Source organism: Lithobates pipiens, unplaced genomic scaffold (genome assembly GCF_037356315.1).
Source record: "Lithobates pipiens isolate NorthernLeopardFrog02 unplaced genomic scaffold, aLitPip1_a1.2 Scaffold_60, whole genome shotgun sequence".
NCBI lineage: Eukaryota > Metazoa > Chordata > Amphibia > Anura > Ranidae > Lithobates > Lithobates pipiens.
The window spans coordinates 1,951,774-1,977,414 of NW_027507882.1; the positions used below are offsets into that span (position 1 = coordinate 1,951,774).

The following is a 25,641-nucleotide window of genomic DNA, read 5'->3' on the forward strand; positions in this document are numbered from 1 at the left end:
TGGTATTTGATTGCCTCTGCGATTATTTTATTTATTTATTTTTATTTTTTACGATATAAAAGGAAAAAGACTGAGAATTTTGAAAAAAAAAGATATTTTCTACTTTTTGTTATAAGAAAAATCGAATAAACTCAATTATAGTCATATATTTAGGCCAAAATGTATTCAGCCACATGTCTTTAGTAAAAAAAATGTCAATAAGCGTATATTTATTGGTTTGCGCAAAAGTTATAGCGTTTAGAAACTAGAGTACATTTCCTGGAATTTACACAGCTTTTTATTTATGACTGCCTATCTCATTTCTTGAGGGGCTAAAATGGCAGGGGGGTACAAACCCCCCCAAATGACCCCATTTTGGAAAGTAGACACCCCAAGGAAATTGCTGAGGGGCATGTTGAGCCCATTGAATATTTTTTTTGTCCCAAGTGATTGAATAATGACACAAAAAAAAAAAAAAAAGTTTACTAAAAGTTGTCACTAAATGATATATTGCTCACACATGCCACAGTTATATGTGGAATTGCACCACAAAATATATTCTGCTGCTTTTCCTGAGTACGGGGATACCACATGTGTGGGACTTTTTTGGGAGTCTGTCTAGCCACGTACGGCACCCCGAAAACCAGTCACTGCCTTCAGGATTTCTAAGGGTGCAAATTTTTGATTTCCTGACAGACTCCATGGCAGCCTACGTATGGGTTAATCCTGCCTCTCTTACCTCATAGGACCCCACTCCCATAAATCTTTGCTTCTAGTCAGAGGACTTGTTCCTTTTTTGTCCTCCTCCTAGGACCAAGGTGTTTTACCTTATGAAGTTTGGATCCAGGCTGGCTGGTTTGTGCAGGAATTTCAGGATGGCGGTTCTTTCTGGAAGCCCAAGTTCCCAGCTATTAGCAGGGTGGGCACAGGCGATTTTATTGCGATGCCATGAAGAGCTTACTAACCAGCCATTGGCTGGCAAGCGGCAATTTGGCCAAACGTCCTTGCTATTAGCAGGAGCCCCCCCCATTTATGATGCCCCGGGTGCACTATGAGTACTTCAAGATCCCAGTACCAGGTCGGATCGTGTGTTGTGCGGTGACTGGTAACGTATACACATTTTATCTCTATGGCAGCAGTTTTTGTGTGTTTTGTACCGTCTTTTTTTGTCTGGTGGTCTTCCTGGTCATGGCGCTGGGACGCTCCTGCGTTCCAACTCACTGCTTCCTGCTTCGATCTGCGCAGCTGTCGAGTCTCGATTGAGGCTTGGTTTGCACAGGCGCGGTCGGGGCAAGATGGTCTAGGTCGCAACATCACCATTCCACGTCAAGTTCTAGACCTATTAGGTCACCATCCAGACACCATAAAGAAAGGTCTAAGTCTGAGTCTGGTCGCCATTCTCACCGCCATGCCAGCCGCTCAGAGAAAAGAGCCTGCTGGGGATGTAATGCTCAGGTCCCAGAGGGTAATTTCCTCTGCGAGCTATGTTATGAAAGAGCCATGAAGGAAAGAGGAGCTGGGGACCAGCAAGTGGAAGCTCTGGTCAGGAGAGTAGTTCAGGAATCACTGAATAAAGCAGATTCTGATCAACCGTTTATCCCTCCCTCCGGTACGGCTCTAGATATTTCGGATACAGAGGTTCCTGGTCCCTCTCGTCATAGTCCCTCATTTTCCGGTTCTTCTGACAGTGAGACTGAAGGTTTGGAACCTGGTGCCGGTTTTTACTTTTCCTTAGTTCCGCAGTTGGTCAGAGCGGTCAAGGAGACATTGAGATGGGAAGATCCTGTAGAAGCTCCCTCTAAACAGAGGAAATACTTTAAACATCTCAAGAAGGAGCGCCCAAACTTCCCCTTCTTGGGTGAACTTGGCGAAATTATCATGGACGAATGGAGTAAAGTTGAGAGGAAAAACTCCTTGATTTCCAAAATTTCAAAAATGTACCCATTTAAGAGCAATGAGGTGAAACATCTGGAGTCGGCCCCTCTCATTGATGCAGCCTTGATGAGGCTAGTGAGAGATGTTACACTCCCACTGTGTCCTTCAGGGATGGCCTAGAAAGAAAGATTGATACGGACTTGAAACGTATTTATATAACAGCAGGTATGGCTTGTAAACCAGCCTTAGCCCTGGCAGCGTTATCAAAAGCTATGGAGGCCTGGACGGATGAGGTTGGTGCAACCCTGGGCAGTATGTCTGAAGATTTGGTCAGGAGATCACCAATACATGAGCTGAGACTTGCTTCGGTTTTCCTGGGGGAGGAGTCCCTTGATATTATTCGCCTAGTAGCACATGTTATGCTTTCCTCTGTTACGGCCAAGCGTGCCGTGTGGCTTCGTCCCTGGGTTGCTGATCCTGCCTCCAAACAGGCGTGGTGCAGAATTCCCTTTGAGGGATCTTCCCTTTTTGGGAACAAATTGGATTCAGCCATTACACGCGCTACAGGTGGTAAGTCAGGGTTCTTACCCCAGGATCGCCGTCTCCTGGGCCAGAGAAGATCTCAACATAGGTCGAATCCAGAACGCGCTAGAGATGCCCGTCGCTACAGGCCTGGTCGCGAATTTAGAAAAAATTGGAGGAGAAATCAGCCCTCTGGCCAGAAGTCCTCTAAGTCAGCTACATCTGGGGGACGGGAGTCTTCCAAGTCTTTTTGATATAGAGCCTGTCCAGGCGGAGCGGGTTGGGGCCCGGTTACTCCTTTTCCAGCACGTCTGGGCAGCCTCGGTCAAAGACTATTGGACAATCAAAACAGTGTCAGCGGGCCATTCCTGGGTCTTCAGCAGCCCGCCCATACACCGGTTTGTTCCGACAGTTCTGCCACACTCAGAAGAAAAGAGACAAATTCTCCTATCTTATACAGAATCCCTGTTGGCCCAAGGAGCCGCCATTCGGGCTCCAACCGAGGAAAGGTTCAAAGGGATTTACTCTCCCCTTTTCATGGTCCTCAAAAAGACTGGTTCCTGGAGGCCGGTCATCGATCTGACACACCTGAACACATTTATAAAGAAAAAAAGGTTCAAGATGGAGACATTGCTAACAATACGCCAGACGATCCAACCAGGCGATTGGCTTATTTCCATAGACCTGAAAGATGTTTACTTTCATGTTCCTATTGCAAGGGAGTTTCAAAAGTATCTCCATTTTGCAGTGGGTCAAACACACCTTCAGTTTACATGTCTCCCATTCGGGCTTACAACATCGCCTCGAGTGTTTTCCAAGCTCTTACTGGCTATCGTGGCTCTGATCTGGGTCAAAGGGATTCGATTGCACCATTACTTGGACGATCTGCTCTTACTCTCTCAAAACAGAGACCATCTCTTGTCACATTGAGATCAGGTCATTTCTACCCTGACGGAATTCGGGTGGCTATTGAACAGGGAGAAAAGTCATCTAATCCCAACTCAGTCCTTAACGTTTCTTGGAGCCCGATTCAACACAGTAAAGAGTACAATCTCCTTACCTCTAGAGAAGATTCTATCTCGCAATGCCATCTCCCCCTCTCAGGGCCTCACAGTGTTTGATGATAATAGGTACCATGGTGGCCACAGCTCCAATGGTGAAATGGGCGCAATGGAAGATGCGACCCTTTCAGAAGGGCTTTCTCCAACAGTGGGATCCGGACTCCCGATACCATCTAGTTCGGATAACCCCTTCAATGAGGGAGAGTCTTCCCTGGTGGTTACAGCAGAAGAATCTTCTGAATTGCCATTCAATAGCTCCGGTTTCCTGGGTAACAGTGACTACGGACGCCAGCAGCAGAAGTTGGGGTGCTCTATGCTTGTCGGAAGTAGCCCAAGGCATGTGGGATTTCCCATCCCAGAAGGTAGTCTCAAATGTGTTGAAACTCCGGGCCGCCTTCCGTGCTTTACAGGCCTTTCTCCACCTGACTTCAGGATCCTCAGTCCTTCTAAGGATGGACAATACGACGGCTGTTTCTTACATCAAAAGACAGGGGGGCACCTGCAGTCTTTCCTTGTTGAGGGAAGTAAGGCCAATCATGTCTTGGGCCCAGTCGAATCTGTTGAATCTAACGGCAGTCTATCTTCCGGGAATTCAAAATGTCCAGGCGGACTTTCTATCAAGGTTTTCCCTGGACAACAACGAATGGTCTCTCCACATCGAGGTGTTCAACTGGATTCTGTCTCTGGGAGTTCTACCAGAGGTGGACCTGTTTGCCTCCCCGTGCAATTTCAAGCTGGTGAAGTATTACACGAGGTGTCGTTGTCCCCAGGCCTTCGCAGTGGATGCACTGACGGACCAGGGGAGGTTCCACAAGGCTTATGCCTTTCCCCCAGTTTCAGTCATTCTCCGATTTCTGTCCAGGCTCAGATGGGAAGAAGTCGAAGTAGTAGCGGTTGTTCCATACTGGCCCAACAGGCCATGGTTCCCTCTCTTGTTACAACTCAGCTACCAGGATCCAGTTCCTCTCCCTCTCAGACCGGACCTCTTGTCACAGGGAACAACCTATCACACCCTTGCCCATCTCAGCTCCATCTGATGGCCTGGTTTTTGAAAGGGAAAGGCTGGAAGCATTAGGCTGTCCTGACACAGCCATTTCTACTCTACTAAATGCCAGAAGACCAGGTACCAACAAAGTTTATCAGAGGATTTGGTCAAAATTTGCGGACTATGTGTCTACATCCAACGGCTCATGTAGAGATCCAAAGATACGGGATGTTATTGGTTTTCTACAAACGGGTCTAGACTTGTCCCTATCTATAAGTTCCTTGCGGGTTCAGGTCTCTGCGATCTCTGCATTTTCAGGTGTCTCATGGGCCAAGCATCCTCTCACTAGGCAGTTCTTCAAAGGGGCAAGAAGACTCAGAGAAAGCCGAGGTTTCCAAAATGGGATCTTTTTGTTTTGGATTTTTTCTCAGAAATGCATATGGGACAAGCATCTATTAAGGATCTCTCTCTTAAAATTGCTTTTCTAGTGGCCATAACATCGGCCAAAAGGGTCTCTGAGATTAGTTCTCTAGGCTGCAAGAAGCCATTTCTCACCTTTTTCCCCAGATCGGGCAGTCTTGATTCCTATGTTAGGATCAAATCCGAAAGTAACAACTGTTTTTCACGAAAATCAGGATTGTCCTTCCAATTTTCCAGGCAGATGAAGACTCCAATATTCATCCTCCTAGATGTTGGGGAAGTCTTAAGGCAATACCTAGAAGCCACAGCTCCTTTCCGGAATTCTGACCACTTATTCATCTACTTTTATGGGAAGAATAGAGGTTTACGTGCTTCTTCAAGAACTATAGCATCTTGGATTGTTCAAGCCATCCAAAGGGCGTATAAGGCTAAGGGTCTGGGTCCCCCAGAAGCGGTTACTGCTCATTCTACCAGGAGCGCTGGTAGGCAAGCACGTACGGGTATGTGCTTGTGCCCGTACATGCCATTCTGCCGACGTATATCTACATGCGGCGGTCCTTAAGTGGTTAATGTCTAAACCACTGGCAACAAAAGTGAGTACACCCCTAAGTGAAAATGTCCAAACTGGGATAAAAGTGTCAATATTTTGTGTGGCCACCATTATTTTCCAGCACTGCCTTAACCCTCTTGGGCATGAAGTTCACCAGAACTTCACAGGTTGGCACTGGAGTCCCCTTCCACTCCTCCATGACGACATCACGGAGCTGGTGGATGTTAGAGACCTTGCGCTCCTCTACCTCCCATTTGAGGATCCCCCACAGATGATCAATACAGTTTAGGTCCAGAGACATGATTGGCCAGTTCATCACCTTTACCCTCAGCTTCTTTAGCAAGGCAGTGGTCGTCTTGGAGGTGTGTTTGGGGTCATTATCGTGTTGGAATACTGCCCTGCGGTCCAGTCTCTTATGGGAGAGGATCATTCTATGCTTCAGTATGTCACAGTACATGTTGGAATTCATGGTTTCCTCAATGAACTGTAGATCCCCAGTGCTGACAGCACTCATGCAGCCCCAGACCATGACACTCCCACCACCATGCTTGACTGTAGACAAGACACACTTGTCTTTGTACTCCTCACCTGGTTGCCGCCACACACGGTTGACACCATCTGAACCAAATAAGTTTATCTTGGTCTCAGCAGACCACAGGACATGGTTCCAGCAATCCATGTCCTTAGTCTGCTTGTCTTGTCTGCTTGTCTTCAGCAAACTTCCTTTTTTCGTGCATCATCTTTAGAAGAGGCTTCTTACTGGGACAACAGCCATGCAGACCAATTTGATGCAGTGTGCAGTGTATGATCTGAGCACTGACAGGCTGACCTCCCCCACCCCTTCAACCTCTGCAGCAATGCTGGCAGCACTCATACATCTATTTCCCAAAGACAACCTCTGGATATGACACTGAGCACGTGCACTCAACTTCTTTGGTTGACCATGGCGAGGCCTGTTCTGAGTGGAACCTGTCCTGTTAAATCACTGTACGGTCTTGGCCACCATGCTGCAGCTCAGTTTCAGGGTCTTGGTAATCTTCTTATAGCCTGGGCTATCTTTATGTAGAGCAACACTTTTTTTTCAGATCCTCAGAGAGTTCTTTGCCATGAGGTGCCATGTTGAACTTCCAGTGACCAGTATGAAAGAGTGAGAGTGATAACACCAAATTTAACACACCTGCTCCCCATTCACACCTGAGACCTTGTAACACTAACGAGTCACATGACACTGGGAGGGAAAATGGCTAATTGGGCCCAATTTGGAAATTTTTCCTTTTAGGGGTGTACTCACTTTTGTTGCCAGCGGTTTAGACATTAATGGATGTGTGTTGAGTTATTTTGAGGGGACAGCAAATGTACACTGTTATACAAGCTGTACATTCACTACTTTACATTGTAGCAAAGTGTCATTTCTTCAGTGTTGTCCCATGAAAAGATAGAATAAAATATTTACAAAAATGTGAGGGGTGTACTCACTCTTGTGAGATACTGTACAGTATTTGTAGCTGCTGACTTTTAATTTCTTTGGTCGGGGGGCAGGAGCTCCGCTTTAAGTAGGCATGTTGTACCCGCTGGTTGAACGCAAAAAAAAATGATTACTGTATGGGCTGCCCAAGACTGACTGAAGAAGCATGGAAGATATTGGGAGGGTCTAGCTAGAACTGAACTAAATAGCACTAAACAGGAGGGAGGGACAGAGATAGAGACCAAATCAAATATTATAGTGACCCATAACTGCCACTAGATATCTGTATATAACAGAAGAATAGGCAACCTGAGTATAAGGGCCGGTTCACACTGCGACGCGAGGCGAGGCGACACGGCTCGCCTCGCCTCGCTCCCGCAAGTCGCCCCCATTCAGTGCTATGGAACCGTTCTGAGAGGAGCGACTCGAGTCGCTCCGACTCAGAAAAAAGGTTCCTGTACTACTTTGGGGCGACTTCGGGGGCGACTTGCATTGACTTCTATGCAGAAGTCCTCTGCAAGTCGCCGCTGAGGTCCGTGCAGGTCGCGGCGAGGCAAGTCGGAGACGCCTCGCCGCGCATCGCTGTGTGAACCGGCCCTTAGTGTCAAAACCAAGTACCCCCCCCCTAAAAAAAAAGTGCCATTTGGGGAAGAGGAGGCCTTAAAGTGGAACTTCCCCTTTTGGGGGAATAGTCAGGTAGGAACAGATGGGATGGAAATTTCTGATTTATAATTCATGGATTTCATTTTTTTATAAAATGTTCAGAAGTCTCCTGCTTTCTTTCACTCTGTCCTTGAAATTATCATTACCTGTGTTATAGGTACAGATCCCTCTTCAGTAATGTTTACAGTTCCTTTCTCTAGATCCATGCAGTCCACGATGGTGAATTTATAGTCATTCTTTCGTATGTCATCAAGAAGGATTCTATCAACCTGAAAACGAAGATGAAGATTTGAAATTTAGAAGCCAAGGCAGGCAAGCATTTATACTGAGAGTTAAACTCAACAGTATAGTGGAAAGTGAATAATCTAATATAAATAAAAATAAAAATATGTTTTGATAAGTGAAACCACGAAGTGCTGCAACCATTAAATAGTGGACTCAAAAACTAAAAGTAAAATAAAATACAGTGGGAATGGTGCACTTATTCAATTTATCCTTATAATATAATACTGTAGACTTTACAAGAAGTAAACAAACAAACAGACAAAATGCAGAGTACTTGTATATAAAGTGTCCAATCAACATAAAGACCAAAAAAAAAAAAACATGCACTCTGTACAAGAAATAATCAGGTGAATAGACAATTCTGCATTTTGTCTGTTTGTTTACTTCTTGTATGGTCTAAACCAGGGGTGTCCAAACTTTTTTCAAAGAGGGCCGGATTTGATGAAGTGAACATGTGCGAGGGCGGACCATTTTGCCTGACATTCTTTGAATCGTTAAAATTCGGTCTAAGTGTGTTCGTTCGGGCTCTAATACACTGCCCAACAAGAATTCTCTTGCCTTTGTGGCTGTGTGTGGGAAGAAATGAGCTTGGGCGTATTTGTACATACTGTATTAATTGGCGTATAACACGCACCTTCACTTCAAGAGGGAAGTTTCAGGAAAAAAAAATGTTTAAATAAAGAACTGTGAAGCAACATAATGGTCAGTGCCCACCAATGCAGCCTAATCAGTGCACATCTTCAGACCCACCTTTGCCAGGAACACACCCACCACAGCCAGGAATGCACTCACCATAGCCAGGAATGCCCCCACCATAGCCAGGAATGCCCCCCCATAGCCAGGAATGCCCCCCCATAGCCAGGAATGCCCCCCATAGCAAGGAATGCCCCCACCATAGCAAGGAATGCCCCCACCATAGCAAGGAATGCCCCCACCATAGCAAGGAATGCCCCCACCATAGCCAGGAATGCCCCCACCATAGCCAGGAATGCCCCCACCATAGGCAGGAATTCCCCCACCATTGCCAGGGACGCAGCACCATTGCCAGGGATGCAGCACCATTGCCAGGCACGCAGCACCATTGCCTGGGACGCAGCACCATTGCCAGGAATGCCTCCCCAAATGCCTCACCATTGCCAGGAATGCAGCACCATTGCCGGGAATGACTCACCATTGCCAGGAACGCAGCACCATTGCCAGGAACGCAGCACCATTGCCAGGAACGCAGTACCATTGCCAGGAATGCAGCACCATTGCCAGGAACGCAGCACCATTGCCAGGAACACAGCACCATTGCCAGGAACACAGCACCATTGCCAGAAATGCACTGACGAGCGCCAAAGGAGAATCTCCTGTTTACACGGCGGCTTCTTTAATAGAAAGTCCCGCCTCCTTTGATGGACAGAACAGTCGTCCAATGGCAGTGCAGGAGAAGGACTTCCTATTACAGAGGCCGCCCGTAAACAGGAAATTCTCCTGTGTACGGCGCTCGGTCCTGTCCTCCCTGTACCTTCCGAAGCATATATATCTTTTGTGGCCCCGGCGCTGGGAGATCGTCGGGGGCCACAAAAGATATGTATGTCCAAATAACCAGGCGGGCCGTTCAAAACCGGGCCGCGGGCCGCAATTGGCCCGCGGGCCGGACTTTGGACATGCCTGGTCTAAACATTATAAGGATAAATGGAATAAGCGCACCATTCCAACTCTATTTTATCAATCTGATACTGGCTGCTGGGTAGATATTTAGTCCCTCCCTTGATAAAGAGAAGTGCTTCAGTGTTCTATCTGTGAGTACCCGGTACCAAGCATCCAGTATCCTATTCCCTGCATTCATTACCCTGTATCTTGCTCTGTTCCCCTTGTACCCAATCCTTATTCTTCCCTGTTTATATGAGCTCCCTCCATTTTGTACACAATGTTTATTAGTTGGGGTGTTGTTCTGGGTTTGCTGCAATATCATGTTTATTTTTCAATTTTACATTTTTTATGTTTTTTATTTTTTTTTTGTTGCAAGGATGTTATTCATGTTAATTATGATGTTAATTATGATGTTATTCATTATTTAATCATACTTGTTCTGGATCCTGATTCGGTATCCCTTATACATGTGCTGAGGGCCCAAGGAAATAAGCTCAAGATGGAGTGCATGCCTGAGGGGAACTGGGCAGAAGAATGCTCCCTGAGGAGCTACGCTCAGAGGTTTGGCTTGGGGAGATAATAAATGTTTGGTAGAACCTTTTCAGAACTCTCTCTTCCCTGGGGATTCTACTTGAAGGAGGCCTGTGTAAAGAATTGATGTAAGAAATCATGTGCTGAGGGTCCAAGGAACTAAGCTAAAGCTGGAGTGCATACCTAAAGGGAACTGGACTGAAGAGAGACCATTGAGGAGCTAAATTCAGAGGTATGACTTCAGGAGATGATAAATGTTTGGGAGCACCTTTTTTGGACTTGTTCTCCCATGTGGCTTTTACTTTAGAGGAGGCTTGTGTGTAAGAATGCTGTCAAAGCCTGGTTTTAGCAGTAGATATGTGCTGAGGGCCCAAGCAACTAAGCTGAAGATGGAGAACATACCTGAAGGGAACTGTGCTAAAGAATACTCCCTAAAGGAAGTTTGGCTTCGGGAAATTATAAATGTTTGGGAGTACCCCCCCTAAGACTTGTTGTCCCATAAGGCTTCTCTCTTAGAAGAGGCCTGTGTGAAGAAATGCTGTCAAACCCTGGCCTATGCAGGAGCCATGTGCTGAGAGCCCAAGGAACTAAGCTGAAGATGGAGTGCCTACCTAAAGGGAGCTGGGCTGAAGCTTAAGAGAGCTTCTTGAGGAACTAAGCTCAGAGGTACAGCATGGCTTCAGGAGATGATAAATGTTTGGGAGCACCTTTCTATGACTTGTTGTCCCATAAGGCTTCTCTCTTGGAGGAGGCCTGTGTGAAGAAATCTTGTCAAACCCTGGCCTTTTCAGGAACCATGTGCTGATAGCCCAGGGAACTAAGCTGAAGATGGAGTGTATACCTGAAGGGCACTGGGCTGAAGAGGATATTAATGCTGATGAGTGTCGTAGAGTAGATAGGTAAACTCTGACATCTGGACATTGTAAGAAATATTCTTTGCCCAAAAGGGATAGAAGTCATTATTTAGGAGCAAGGAACTGCTCTCAAAGGGTCACAGATAGCTGCCCCCTGTATCAACATCTATTTTTTACCCTCTACAAATCTGCCCTTCTCAAATACAACACCTGCCTCCACACTGCTAAACAAACCTATTAAAACACTTGCATCAAAACCCTCTCATCCAAACCTCATCAACTCTTTTCTACCCTTAATTCCTTACTTCACCCCCCACTGCCCCCACCCACCAACTTGCTTACCGCTCAACAGATTTTCAACCATTTCAATAGCAAAATTTACACAATTCGCAAAGAGATATCCAGCATTCAACTTCCTCCCCTACCCAACACAACAGGTCCAACACCATGCTCAATACTCTCCTCTTTTTGCCCTGTTACCACAGATGAATTTAATAAACTCCTCTCCACGGCCCACCTCACTACCTGCTCCCTGGACCCTGTCCCCTCACAATTACTGCTACCACCTTCCCACTCTATCCTTAACTCCCTAACCCACATCTTAAACCTCTCCCTCTCCTCCGGCACCTTTCCTTCCCTGCTCAAACATGCACTGGTTATCCCCATAGTCAAAAAACCCTCACTAGACCCCACCTGTTTGAACAACTTAAGACCCATCTCCCTGCTTCCGTTTGCCTCCAAACTCATCGAACGCCTTGTCGATGACCAAATGAGTCGCTACCTCATGGACAACAACCTTCTTGACCCCCTACAGTCTGACTTCCGCCCACAACATTCTACTGAAACTGCCCTACTAAAACTCACCAAGGACCTACTAACTGCTAAAACCAATGGCCACTACTCCATACTCATACTTTTAGACCTCTCTGCTGCCTTTGACACAGTTGACCACCTGCTCCTCCTCAGCAAATTACGCTCCCTTGGTCTCTGCGATTCTGCTTTATCCTGCTTTTCCTCCTACCTATCTCAGCGCACTTTCAGTGTCGCTTACAACTCCATCTCCTCTGCTCCCCTTCCTCTTTCTGTTGGGGTATTCCAAGGTTCTGTCCTTGGGCCCCCCTATTCTCTCTCTATACCTCTTCCCTGGGCCAGTTGATAAACTCCCATGGTTTCCAATACCACCTCTATGCCGATGACACCCATATCTATCTCTCCACTCATCAACTCACCCCCTTAATCTCCTCACAGATCTCCAACTTACTGAATGACATATCAGTATGGATGTCACACCACTTCCTCAAATTCAATCTTTCTACAACGGAGCTTGTTATATTTCCTCCTTCACGATCCCCCCCGCCCCCGTGACTTCACCATTAATATCAACAACACTGCCATTGGTCCCTCCACACATGCCAGGGTCCTGGGTGTAATCCTTGACTCTGACCTCTCCTTCAGCCCCCATATCCAATCACTGGCTAAATCCTGCCGCAACATCTCCAGAATTCGACCCTTCCTGACTAATGACACCACAAAGCAACTCGTTCACTCCTTGATTATTTCCCACCTTGACTACTGCAACTCTCTCCTTAATGGCCTACCCTTAAGCAGGCTATCCCCCCTTCAGTCTATTATGAATCCTGCTGCTAGACTAATACACCTCACTAATCGTTCCGTGACTGCTGCCCCTCTCTGCCAATCCCTTCACTGGCTTCCCCTACCCCACTGTATAAAATTCAAAATGCTACCCATAACATACAAGGCCATCCACAACCTCGCCCCCATCTACATCACCAACCTCATCTGCAGATGTCGCCCAAATCGTCCCCTCTGCTCTTCTGAGGACCTCCTGCTTTCTAAGCTCCCTTGTTACCTCCTCTCATGCTCGCCTTCAAGACTTCTCCAGAGCCTCTCCCATCCTCTAGAACTCTCTGCCCCAGTCTGTCCACTCAGCCCCTACCCTGTCCACCTTTAAGAGTTCCCTGAAAACTCAGGGAAGCCTATCCCACACCCAGCTAACTGTTCCCAAGCCACCCCCATCAAATCATTCTCTGCAGCTATTACCTTTTGTACCTCCACCCCCTCCCTTTAGAATGTAAGCTCTACGAGCAGGGCCCTCCTATACCTTTTGTATTGTACTGTAATTGTGTTGTCCCCCCTATACATTGTAAAGCGCTGCGTAAACTGTTGGCGCTATATAAATCGATAATAATAATTTTTTGGAGGTCACTCTTATAGAACCTACTGCTGATTTGTTATATCAGTCCTTTTTTGTGCTTTTGGGTTATTTGATTGATTTTATAATATTTATGTGTGTACACACGGTCGGACTTTCTGGCAGAAACGGACGTTGGTGTGATCGTGTGTAAGCAAGTCTGTTTCAGCAGAACTCCGTCGGAACTCTGTCTGAAAGACTGTCAGAGTTTCTTCTGATGGAAAAACCGGTCGTGTGTACATGCCATTATTGTAATGGCAAATAAAATCCACAACAAAATAACAAAATACGGCTTTCATAAATCTCACCTATTTGATTACTTAAATTAATAGTAAAAAAAAGCAAGTGACTGGAGCATGAGGTTGGTCCATGAGCTGTTTGAATTCACCGCCGCCGCCATTGTGAGAGAGTGTACACCATAGGCCACGCCCTACGCGTTTCGTCATTGGACGTCGTCTGGAGCCTGTGATCAGCATATACACTGAGGTGCTGTTTTATCCTTCATTTTTGTGAGTAGCATTTCATGCACATAATAAAATTTGGTTTTAAACTGGATTACACTATGTATGCTTCATTCTATTTTTAATGAGGAAAATTACTGGATGATAACCGGAGCAGCTCTATATAGCAACACAGGGGCTCACACTGTGGAGGCGCATTAACCCCTTAAGGGGCAGGGGAGCTGGTGAGTGCGGAATATTGTCTTTATGCACGGAAATCTCACCGGTTACAATCCAGGAACCCACTAAGCACTGAAGCACACTGTCACTTTTTGTTCCAGAGGGATTTTCTGATATTAATTTCTGCTGTTGGACTTGTGTATTAACTTATATTTGCATTCTTCCATTTAGCGACTTTACAAAGTGTAAAATACTCTATTTACATATTGCGGCACCTATAGAAGCACGTAGCACTTTTTTACAGTATATATTGAAATTGTGGCACCTTTATAGGCACTTGGCACTTTTTTCATTATGTGATTCGCATAAATGCACATATGCATTTTTTAACATTGTAGAAAGTGTATTGAAATTTCTGCACTAACATATAGCATTTTTGTTATAATGTATACCATGTTTTCTATAGTACCTTCATGCACCTTCCATATTGTCATCTGTTAGTTATTTTATATATATTGCACATGTGGAATTTTTATTTTTATTTCTATATTTTATTTTTATTTATGTGTGTAAAATTACTATTAAGTAATCTGGTAACAATAATTCACTTTAGTTACACGTCTTGATTTTAAATAGATCCCTGCAGGGACTAGGTACAATTAATAGCAGGTGAGCGCCGTAGCTACCCCCTTAGCATTTGTTTAAGTAGCAATGGAGAACCCAATTATTATTAGACATGTGCATTTTGTTTCGTTCCGAATCGAAATTCGGACAAATTTTCATTATTCGGACATTCGAATGCATCTGAATTACCGAATTACAATGCTAACGAAATTCGAATCAAATTCGAAAAATGACATTTTGCGACCCGACTTTGTGGCCATGTATCTCGGGGCCACTTATTTGGGGCCCCGTAACTCGGGGTCACTTGGAGCTAGAAACCCCAAATTTGGATATGTTGTAGTGCTAATTTTATTGTTTGCATACCAGATTTTGGGGTTCCTAGCTATAAGTGGCCCCCGAGACACGTGGCCCCAAAGTCGGGTCACAAAATGTCATTCTCTTCTGCAGAAAAGTAATATAAATGAAATAAGATGTGTGTGTTTTTGCACTGGTACACTGCAAGTATGAGAAGTTGAAGTTGATAAGTAACTAACCATCTTCCAAAATTTCTAATTCAAATAGAAAAGATTAGAAAAAAAATATAATTGAATAGAATAAAATAGAAAGAATAAATAACCATCTTCTGAAATTCAAATTTCAAATAGAATAAATTTGAATTTCTAATAGTATGAATTCAAAATGTTTAATTAATTAATTTAATAGATTATAATAAAATAGAAAATAGACTAGAAAAATGATAGAACAGACTAGAATATATTATATTTTATTCTGTTCTGTTCTATTTTTTTTCTAGTCTATTCTTTTATATTCTATTAATCTTTTCTATTAAAATCAAACTCATTATATACTAAATTCGAATTTCGGAAGATGGTGATTTTATAATATATATATATATATATATATATATATATTTCTTTCCGACATTCGAATTTCGTATAGAATGAATTTGAATTTGAATAGAAAAGATTAGAATGGAAATAGGGAATAGACTAGAAAAACAATAGAACAGAATAGAATATAGATACTATCTATTTCATTCTTAATTTCTTTTGCAGATTACTATTTGTTTCCATAAGATCTCCTGCAGACTATTAGCATCTATTTAATGTTTTTGCAGATCTCCTGCAGACTATTAGTATCTATTTTGTTTTCTAACCAGATCTCCTGCAGACCATTGGCATCAATTTTTTTTAGCAGATCTCCTGTAGACTATTAACAGCCATTTCACTTTTTTTTTTGCAGATCTCCTGCAGACTGTTAGAATCAATTTCATTTTTTTGGAGATTACTATTTATTTCCATCAGATTTCCTGCAGTATAATAACATATATTTCATTGTTTGCAGATCTCCTGCAGACTATTAGCATCTATAGCTAAAGGAAATGGCTGTTCTAATGCAAAAAAATAAAAATGAAAATGAAATAGATGCTAATAGTCTGCAGGAGATCTGCAAAAAAAATGAAATAGATGTTAATATACTGCAGGAGATCTGATGAAAATAAATAGTAATCTGCAAAAAGAAAAATGAAATTGATTCTAACAGTCTGCAGGAGATCTGCAAAAAAAAGAAGTGAAATGGCTGTTAATAGTCTACATGAGATCTGCTAAAAAATAAATAGATGCTAATAGTCTGCAGGAGATCTGCAAAAAAAAAAAAATAGATGCTAATAGTCTGCAGGAGATCTGCAAAAAATGAAATAGATGCTAATAGTCTGCAGGAGATCTTATTAAAACAAATGGTAATCTGCAAAAAAATAAAAATTTAATTTATATTTATGGTATCAATGAAGTTGGCAGCATGCCTGATTCAAGAAGTCACAGATGTCGATCGCAAGGCAAGTGCATATGCTGTATGTCATTGTCCACTTGCCAAAAGTTGTGTATTGTATTTGTCCACTTGCCGCGTCACCTGCCACAAGTTGTGTATTTGTCCACTTGCCACGTCACCTGCCACAAGTTGTGTATTGTCCACTTGCCACGTCACCTGCCACAAGTTGTGTATTGTCCACTTGCCACGTGACCGGCCACGAGTGCCACGTGACCAGCCACGAGTGCCACGTGGCCGGCCACAAGTGCCACGTGACCTGACATGAGTGCCACGTGACCTGACACGAGTGCTACGTGACTTGACATGAGTTCCATGTGACCGGCCACGAGTGCCATGTGACCAAGTTGTGGATTGTCCACTTGCTACGTCACCTGCCACCAAGCGACCCCAGATATGGGCAATATGAAAGTACTTTTCTGCAGCAGAGAATGACATTTTGTGACCCGAATTTGGGGCCACATATCTCGGGGTCACTTATAGCTAGGAACACCAATTTGGTATGCCAACACAATAGAACTAGCACTACAACATATCCAAATTTGGGGTTTCTAGCACCAAGTGACCCTGAGATACATGGCCCTAAAATCGGGTCGCAAAATATTTTCGAATCCGGTTGAAATAGTTTCGAATGCGGTTGAAATTATTTCGAATTTGGTTGAAATATTTTCGAATGTGACAGATTTTTCGAATTCGGCAGAAAACTAAACGAAATACAAAAACGAATTTAACTAATTTAATTAATATAACTAAACGAAATTAGTTAACTAATTAAAATGAAACAAAACTAAACAAATTTTTTCCTTTTGCACATGTCTAATTATTATTTTTTTTTTAATTCATTGCAGTTAAAAGAAGCATTCCTGGTGCCAATATAGCACCGTACTGTTGCTGTCATAGAGTGGTGCCAGGAAAGTAAAATTATGGTAAATATTTGATACAATTTTCTATTTTTGTATTTTTCAGGAGCCATTTCAAGCACCTTTTTGTCTTGACACCTATGAATGACGGTCTAAAAATATGACAGTGTTTTTGTACAGTACCTTTGCTGGAAATTTTGGAAAGCTAAGGTCCGATACCATTTGTGTCCTATGTGTCTTTTTTCCCAATGAACGCACAGCAATAGGACCCACCTGTATATAAGGAAAGGAAACAAGAAAACTATTAGAAAGTGGACATGTAAATAAAACATTTACTGAACTGTATTAAATTGTTAAAGTTAAACTCCAAGCATATATAAAAGACACAAATTAATTTAGACATTAAAAGGACTATGGCATGCTAATTTAGGTAGAAATGACATAGTATTCTCAAAGGTGCAGGGAGCCCTGTATCCGGGTCTGGAGTTTGAAGGTTCTGAAGTGTCTTGGTTGGGAAGGAACCTTCAATCCTGTGCCTGGATTTTGCGAGACACCTGCGTCCTGTATGAGTGCATAGGTATGCAGGGTCATTAAAAGCCTGGTCAGAGCTACAGCAGTTGCTGCCATTTAGTGAGAGAGTCTCTGTGTGGAGATAGCGGTATGCTCCAGGAGGGGTGACCTACTCAGGAGACAAGACCCAGTGTTGGGGGGGACTTCTTTCCGGTAGGACTGGGAAAGTCAGGACAGCTGTGCAGGTCCAGAGAGACCGAGAAAGCTGAGCTGACTAGCGCATCCACTGTGGGGGGCTGGTGGGAGTCCTGTGTTTCTGAGAAGTGTAAGAGACCCCTGGGTGCTGGGTGAACCCTATCAGGAGGACAGGAGTTGGGCCTGTAGAGTGAGGTGTTGAAATCAAGGCTGAGTGAGCCCGAAGAATCCATGGTCTGAAAGACCAAAGAGCAGTGGTGCTGCTGACAAAGGAGCCAGATGTCTTGACATTTTTCCAGTTGCGAAGTTGAAACCCCAGCATGGGAATCTTGGATGGAAATTGAATATTGTTTAATAAAAGTGGGCTACCATGCCCGTAAAACACAGTTTAGACTGACGTGGACTTCATTAAAAAATGCATCTAAACTTGAGCCAAATACCCCTTATAACAGTGATGGCGAACCTCGGCACCCCAGATGTTTTAGAACTACATTTCCCATGATGCTCATGCACTCTGCAGTGTAGTTGAGCATCATGGGAAATGTAATTCCAAAACATCTGGGGTGCCAAGGTTCGCCATCACTGCCCTATAACAAGGGATGCCTTTATAGAAAAAATTCCAAGAATCAAAAATATATATAGCAGATTCTACTTCGCAATATATTTTTAATGGTGGATGTTTAGAGAAAATGTTAGTTTATCCCAACAAATCAGCTAAGATAAAAAATATAAAGTATAAAAAAAATATTATTTTGAAAATTCTAGCTGAAGCCCTTACCACTTCTGCGTGTGTTTACATTGGATCAGTATAAAGGTGCCTCTTTACGACGCTGAAGTATACTCAATTATATATATGTGTGTATTATGCCGCGTACATACGATCAAACTATCCGGCGGACTTAGTCTGGCAGACAAACCGCCGTAAAGTCCGCCGGACTATCCGAACGAGCGGACCTGCCCACACACGGGCCAGACTATCCGCCGTACTTTTGAAATGAACGGACTTGCCCACGCACGGAGGAAAGTCTGTTCATTTTGAGAGCACCTCCAGGTAGCGAAGGAAGTCAATGTCGCCGCCTACGGCAGCGAGATTGACACGTCACTGGCCCTGTCACCTGGTATGGACTTAAAGGGGAAGCCCTACTCCGAAAAAACGGCGTGGCCCCCCCCCAGGTCTATATCAGACCCTTATCCGAACACGCAACCGGGCCGGTCAGGAAAGGGGGTGGGGACGAGCGAGCGCCCCCCCCCCCCCCCTCCTGAGCCGTACCAGGCCGCGTGCCCTCAACATGGGGGGTGCTTTGGGGAAGGGGGGGGCGGCGCGACCCCTCCACCCCAAAACACCTTGTCCCCATGTTGATGAGGACAAGGGCCTCTTCCCGACAACCCTGGCCATTGGTTGTCGGGGTCTGCGGGCGGGGGGCTTATCAGAATCCGGGAGCCCCCTTTAACCACTTCCCGACCGGCGCATGCCGATGTACGTCGGCAGAATGGCACGAGCAGGCAAATGGGCGTACCTGTACGTTCCTTTAAATTTGCCACCCTGCCATCGTGAGCGCGCCGGTCCCACGGACTTGATCGCCGCGGGCATACCCACGATCGTCTCACGGGGCGGCTGAATTAGGAGATGCTGTTGTAAACAGCATCTCCCAGTTCTGCCTAGCAACAAGTGACGCTGATTTCTGCTCCATGTGATTGGAGCAGAGATCAGTGTTCATTAAAAGAAAGCCCAGCCCCCAACAGTTAGTAACACACCCCTAGGAACACTTAACCCATACACTGCCACCCACTGGTTAACCCCCTCACTGCCAGTGTCATTTACACAGGAATCACTGCATTTATATAGCAGTGATTGCTGTATATATGACAATGGTCCCAAAAATGTGTCAAAAATGTCCGATGTGTCCGCCATAATGTCGCAGTCACAATAAAAATCGCTGATCGCCGCCATTACTAGTAAAAAAAAAAATTATTAATAAAAATAACATAAAACTATCCCCTATTTTGTAAACGCTATAACTTTTGCGCAAACCAATCAATAATCGTTTATTGCGATTTTTTTTAACCAAAAATATGTAGAAGAATACGTATCGGCCTAAACTGAGGGAAAAAAATAAAAAAAAATTATATATTTTTGGGGGATATTTATAACAAAAAGTTAAAAATGTGTTTTTTTCAAAATTGTCGCTCTATTTTTGTTTATAGCGCAAAAAAAAAAAACACAGGGGTGTTCAAATACCACCAATACGACTCTATTTGTGGGAAAAAGGGACATCAATTTTGTTTGGGAGCAACGTCGCACGACCGCGCAATTGTCAGTTCAAGCGACGCAGTGCCGAATCGCAAAAAGTGGTCTGGTCTTAAGCCAGCAAAATGGTCCGGGGCTGAAGTGGTTAATAAGGGGGCCCCCGGATACCAGCCCCCCACCCTATGTACTATAGGGGTACAATGTACCCCTACCCATTCACCTGTGAAAAAAATTTAAATAAAACGCAACACACAAGGGTTAAAAATAATTTATTGCACAGCTCCGGGGGTCTTCTTCCATCTTGGGGAGTCTTCTCGCTGGACTCCTTCGCTATCTTCTGCTCTCTTGCTAGCTCTTTTACTAGCGGAGGAGCCCGGCTTTCTTCTTCGTTGTCGCCGCTGTCCGAGGGTCTTCTTCTGACTTCAGGGGTCTTGTCCCCCTCTTCGGGGGTCTTGTCCCCCTCTTCGGTTCTTCTTGCCGGGCCTCCGCTCCTTCTTCCAGCTCTTTTACTGGTCTTCTGTTGCCGCTGTCTTCACCGCCTTCTGTTCTTCTGTTCTGCTGTTCTTCTGTTCTTCTCTTCTTCTCTTCTTGAGTTGTTGACTCGTCACTGTCTCTGGCCATAATGACAGGGACGTGTTGCACGGCGACTTATATAGGGACAATGGGTGGGGTCATCTGGTGATGTCCCCGCCCATTATGATGTCACAGTCCCTAGCATCCTCTGGGACTGTGACATCATAATGGGCGGGGACATCACCCGGCGATGTCTCTATATAAGTCACCACACACCGCGTCCCTGTCATTGCGGCCAGAGAGAGCATCGAGTCAACATCTCAAGGAAGAAGAAGAGAAAAACAGAAGGCGGCGAAGACAGCGGCGACAGAATACCAGGCCACTGCCAATAAAAGAGTTGGAAGAAGGAGCGGAGGCCCGGCAAGAAGAACCGAAGAGGGGGACAAGACCCCCGAAGTCGGAAGAAGACCCCCGGATGGCGGCGGCGACGAAGAAGAAAGCCGGGCTCCTCCGCTAGTAAAAGAGCTAGCAAAAGAGCAGAAGATAGCGGAGGAGTCCGGCGAGAAGACCCCCGAAGCTGTGCAATAAATTATTTTTAACCCTTGTGTGTTGTGTTTTATTTACATTTTTTTCACAGGTGTATGGGTAGGGGTACATTGTACCCCATACTCATTCAGATAGGGTGGGGGGCCGGTATCCGATAAGCCCCCCGCCCGCAGACCCCGACAACCAACAGCCAGGGTTGTCGGGAAGAGGCCCTTGTCCTCATCAACATGGGGACAAAGTGCTTTGGGATGGGGGGCCGTGCGGCCCCCCTTCCCCAAAGCACCCCCTCATGTTGAGGGCAAGCGGCCTGGTACGACTCAGGAGGGGGGCACTCGCTCGGCCCCACCCCCTTTCCTGACCGGTTGGGTTGCGTGCTCAGATAAGGGTCTGATATGGACCTTGGGGGGACCCCCATGCCGTTTTTTCGGCGTAGGGCTTCCCCTTTAAGTCTTTGACTTCCTCCGCCAGTCCCAGCTACCTGGAGGTGCGCTCAAAATGAACAGACTTTTCTTAGTGCTCGGGAAAGTCCATTCATTTCAAAAGTATGGCGGACTAGCACACACACGGCCTTATTGTGTCCGGCAGACAAATTTTGAGTCAAAACTACTTTCTAAGTCAGCCAGACTTTTGGGTAAAAAAAGTTTTCCGCCGGATAGTTTGATCGTGTGTACGTGGCGTTAGAAGAACTTCCAGAAAATCACAAGAAAAGCAAATGTCATTGTATCCAAATTAAAGAGAGACTTTACGCAATAAATGAAATAATGGAATCTTTCAAATACAAACAAGAACAATATTTCTCCCGTAGACTAGTCAAAAATGATTACAGTAACCACATTGGTAATAATCTCGTGAAGACATTGCAGAAAATCAATCTTACCCCTGTGGTACAGTGTCAATTTTATAACAGTTTAACAAACAGTCTTGGAGGATGATGTCATCTAAGTCGTAGACGTATGATTCGAATTGGCAAAAGCAGAATTTTTGTCAGGAGGGCAGCAGAATATGATGCATGCGGGTGCATGTGTCAATAGACAGAATATGGGTCATTGCTAGCCACTTATGTGCACAAACATGTCTGTGTGAGCATGTTAATTCACACATTTATGGGCATACATGCCTAATTCCAATCTTGCCAGTAGGTTGCCTACCTAAATAGTAAAGCTGAAGTAGGCAGTTGGTGGACAGTCTCCAGTTGTTATCTTGTGACTCTGATCCAAACCTGTTTCTGAGAACTGTATGCCTGTTGCTGACTCAGCCTACCCTTAGCCCCTGTACACACGGTCAGAGATTTTGGCAACCAAATCCGTCGGATTTTGCCCGTCGGATTTAGTCCGACTGATTGTGTCCGAAACTGTTGCATACACACGGTCGGGCCAAGTTGTCTGATTTCGCGGTTGCCAAGAACGCGGTGACGTAAGCCTTGTACGGCGGGACTAGAAAAAGGAAGTTCAGCACCACGTCCGGCACCCTTTGGGCTCCTTCTGCTGATCTCGTGTTTTAGTAGAAGTTTGGTGAGAGACGATTCACGCTTTTCAGATTAGTGATTCAGATCGCTACCGCTCTTCAGTTTGTGCTTGTCTTTGCATATCTGATAATCAGTGTGTGCAGTCATTAAGTATTTGCTTCTCATTGTGGACTATATCTTGGTCTAGTACGCTTTGAAAGGCATTTTTTATTGTCTGCTTGCTTCTGCTATTCAGGTCGTCCTTTCAGGCCTTGCTGTTTATCGGTGCTTTCTGGTGTCCGTTCTGACCAGCCGACCATTTTCCAAACATGTTTTGTCTACGTACTCAACGTACAGTTTGTGCTGTGCAGGGGTTCTTACTTTGACTTTGACACAAGCCCAGTCCATGAACAGGGAGGGGAGGCGTTTGTGGACCAAGAATTGGTTGCGCCAGCGTCACCAGTTCTCCCACATGCCTTTGCTCCGTGAGATCCGCGAGAATAATCCTGATCATTTCTGGATTATTCTCAGGATGACGGACCCCGTTTTTCACTGTCTGCTGGCTTTACTCACCCCTTATATCACCAGGCAGGATACCTGCATGCGGCAAGCCATCACTCCGGAGCAGAGGCTCATCGCCACGTTGCGCTACTTGGTGACAGGGAGAAGCCTTCAGGACCTCAAGTTCTCTACAGGCATCTCCCCCCAGGCTCTGGGGATCATTATTCCAGAGACCTGTTCTGCCATCATTCAGCTCCTGCAGAAGGACTATATGAAGGTAAGTTTTATCCTTAAACATCACATTCTATGTATTTCATGATTGCTAATGTCTTGCATTTCTTTCCTCATTCCCTAATTACCATCATTGCAATATGCTCTAATTCATATGCTCTGCCCCTTTGTCCTCATGCAGATTTGCCTCACTAACTTCCCCACCATGCTCTTCTTGGCCCCTAAAACTATAGTCTAGTCACTTAGCAATGTCTTTTGGCAGCTCCATAGTATTGCTTTCCCCTAAACACCCCCTAAAATCTCTACAAATGTGATGTGTGTGCTTCAATTCATGCAAAGTGACCTTTTTTGTTTTTTTTTGGAGTTGGGCCAAACTCATTAGGAACCCCCCTCTCCCCAACTGCTACCTCAGCTGATAGCAATCTTCTATCTGATGACTTGACCCAACCCAATACACACTCAAAATACCTTTTTCATGATCACAAATTCACCAAAGCATGTAGTGTAAGGGCCTGCCTCAATACTTTCAAATGCTATTTATTTTTTTTAAACACATTAATTTTCTTGCTATGTAATAGCAGAATGTCAAAATGTCCTTCCATTTTGTAATTATGACACTTCTTACCTGTCCGGTGGGCTGCCAATAGTGTAACTAAGGAGGGGCTTCACAAAGTATCACACATTATTTAGGCATTCAGCTCTCAATCAAGTGCAGAGTGTTACCTGTCCTAAACATCCCCCCTCATTTTTTAGCAAGGGCCCATCAGATGGGGGGGGGGGGGGGGGGTGGGGGGTTATGACTCTCATAAGGGGACCTTATACTTTAGGCTTTAAATACTCATTTCTAAAAATGTTATACTAATTTTGCCAAAAAATGTGGGTGTCTAATCTGCATGCAATGTTGATTTGTCAAATTACTAGTTTTTTTTCTTGTGTCACTACACAGTGTCCTTCAACGCCACAGGAATGGCAGACTGTGGCCTCCCACTTTGCCATTTTTATTAAAGTTGTGCCTTTTTCACCAACAGTGCAAACCCAAGTTCAGAGCAAGATGAGGGGACAGTCTCTTCTTCAGATAATCTTATTATGTTGTGGGTCTGCTACACACACACACCTTCTTTTTGTTAACTAATGTGTAGTGCATTACTGATCAAAATCATGCTAATTTTCAGCACGATGGCAGGAAAATGGCATGATTGCCCAAATTTACACATCACTGTGGGTGCTTTTTACTAAAGGCACATCCACTATGCACTACAAGTGCACTGCAAAAGTACACCTGAAACTGCACTTGGAGTGCAAAGTGGAGTTGCCTTTAGTAAATCACACTCCTTCTCAGCACAAACTCAAATTTGACTACAAATACATTTTAAGCCCAATGAAAAAGGAAGCCACACATTGTTGAGAATTCAACTTTTTAATACAAGCACATTCATATGTGCGTTTAGTAAAGGTTTTTACAACAAACCAAGATATTTTGGGTATCCAAAACAGAGTTTAATCATATTTATTTTTTACTTGTTTTTTTGTGTAAACAGGCATGTATCAAACCGTAAAATACAGAACACAGGAACTTACAAAGTTCAACTTGGAAAAGTGAAGACAATATCAGACATGAGTATGTACAAACTAGGCTGATATTGCCTTCATCACATGGGGTGTCAACCCTGAAAAATACAAATTTGGAAGATGCACACAGTGTGTCAACATGTGCTATCTCCCATCATGAGGGAACAATGTACATGCTTTGTGGCTGCAACCCCTTCATCTCAGACACTTTCCACAAAACATGTACATTGATCCCCCATGATGGGAGATAGCACATGTTTTCACACTCTGTGCATCTTCCTAATTTTTAATTATGCAAAATACAAAATTTTTATGTTAAAAAGCAAAACTAAAACCCTATCTAGTTTTTTCGTTTTCACACTCTCCCCAAAACATCAATGATGTTCCTCATTTTATTTTTTACATCATTGATGTTTTGTTGTACAATTTCCAAATCCCTATTGCACCCCATTATCTCCCCGATCAAGATCTGGGCACTTTCACTGGTAAAACAGGAATCTTCCCCCACATCACCTAGAAAAAAAAAAAACAAACACACCATGTAATCCAAATATGGTCATATACATTGATGAGCTTACCGGAAGCTGTGTTCTCCGACACTCACCTGTTGTGGTGACAATTTGTCCAACCTCCACGATCTCTCCTTCCTCCTCCTCCTCCGCCTGCTCCTGCTCCTCTGTTTCTTCTTTTGGAAGTTGCCCTTCTTTGGGAGGGGTGTGGTCCCTGGTGTCCTCATGGTCCCTGGTGTCCTCATACTTGCCGAGTCTTCTCTCCCCTATGAGAATGTAAACAAAGATTAATTAGCACACAGAGGGCAGAAATAGGAATCTGAAACATTGCTTTTTAAGTGTGGTACAATTTGTGTTTTTGGGCCGAGTTCCAAGGTGAGAACATTATTGGGGACACTTTGTTAAGC

General features: G+C 44.5%; 1 protein-coding gene across 3 annotated transcripts in view; it reads right to left on the reverse strand.

The window, feature by feature from the left end:
* LOC143958278 (uncharacterized) overlaps positions 1–25,641 on the reverse strand; it is a 195,578-nt gene that overhangs the window by 18,103 nt on the left and 151,834 nt on the right. For 2 of the 3 annotated variants that reach the window (XM_077467795.1, XM_077467798.1), the window contains exons 7-9: positions 25,330–25,500; positions 17,152–17,241; positions 7,667–7,789 (exon numbers count right to left, since the gene is read on the reverse strand). In XM_077467795.1, the coding sequence (XP_077323921.1) occupies positions 7,667–7,789; positions 17,152–17,241; positions 25,330–25,500 (384 nt within the window). The remainder of the gene's footprint in view (positions 1–7,666; positions 7,790–17,151; positions 17,242–25,329; positions 25,501–25,641) is intronic. The other variant, XM_077467796.1, reaches the window with a different exon arrangement.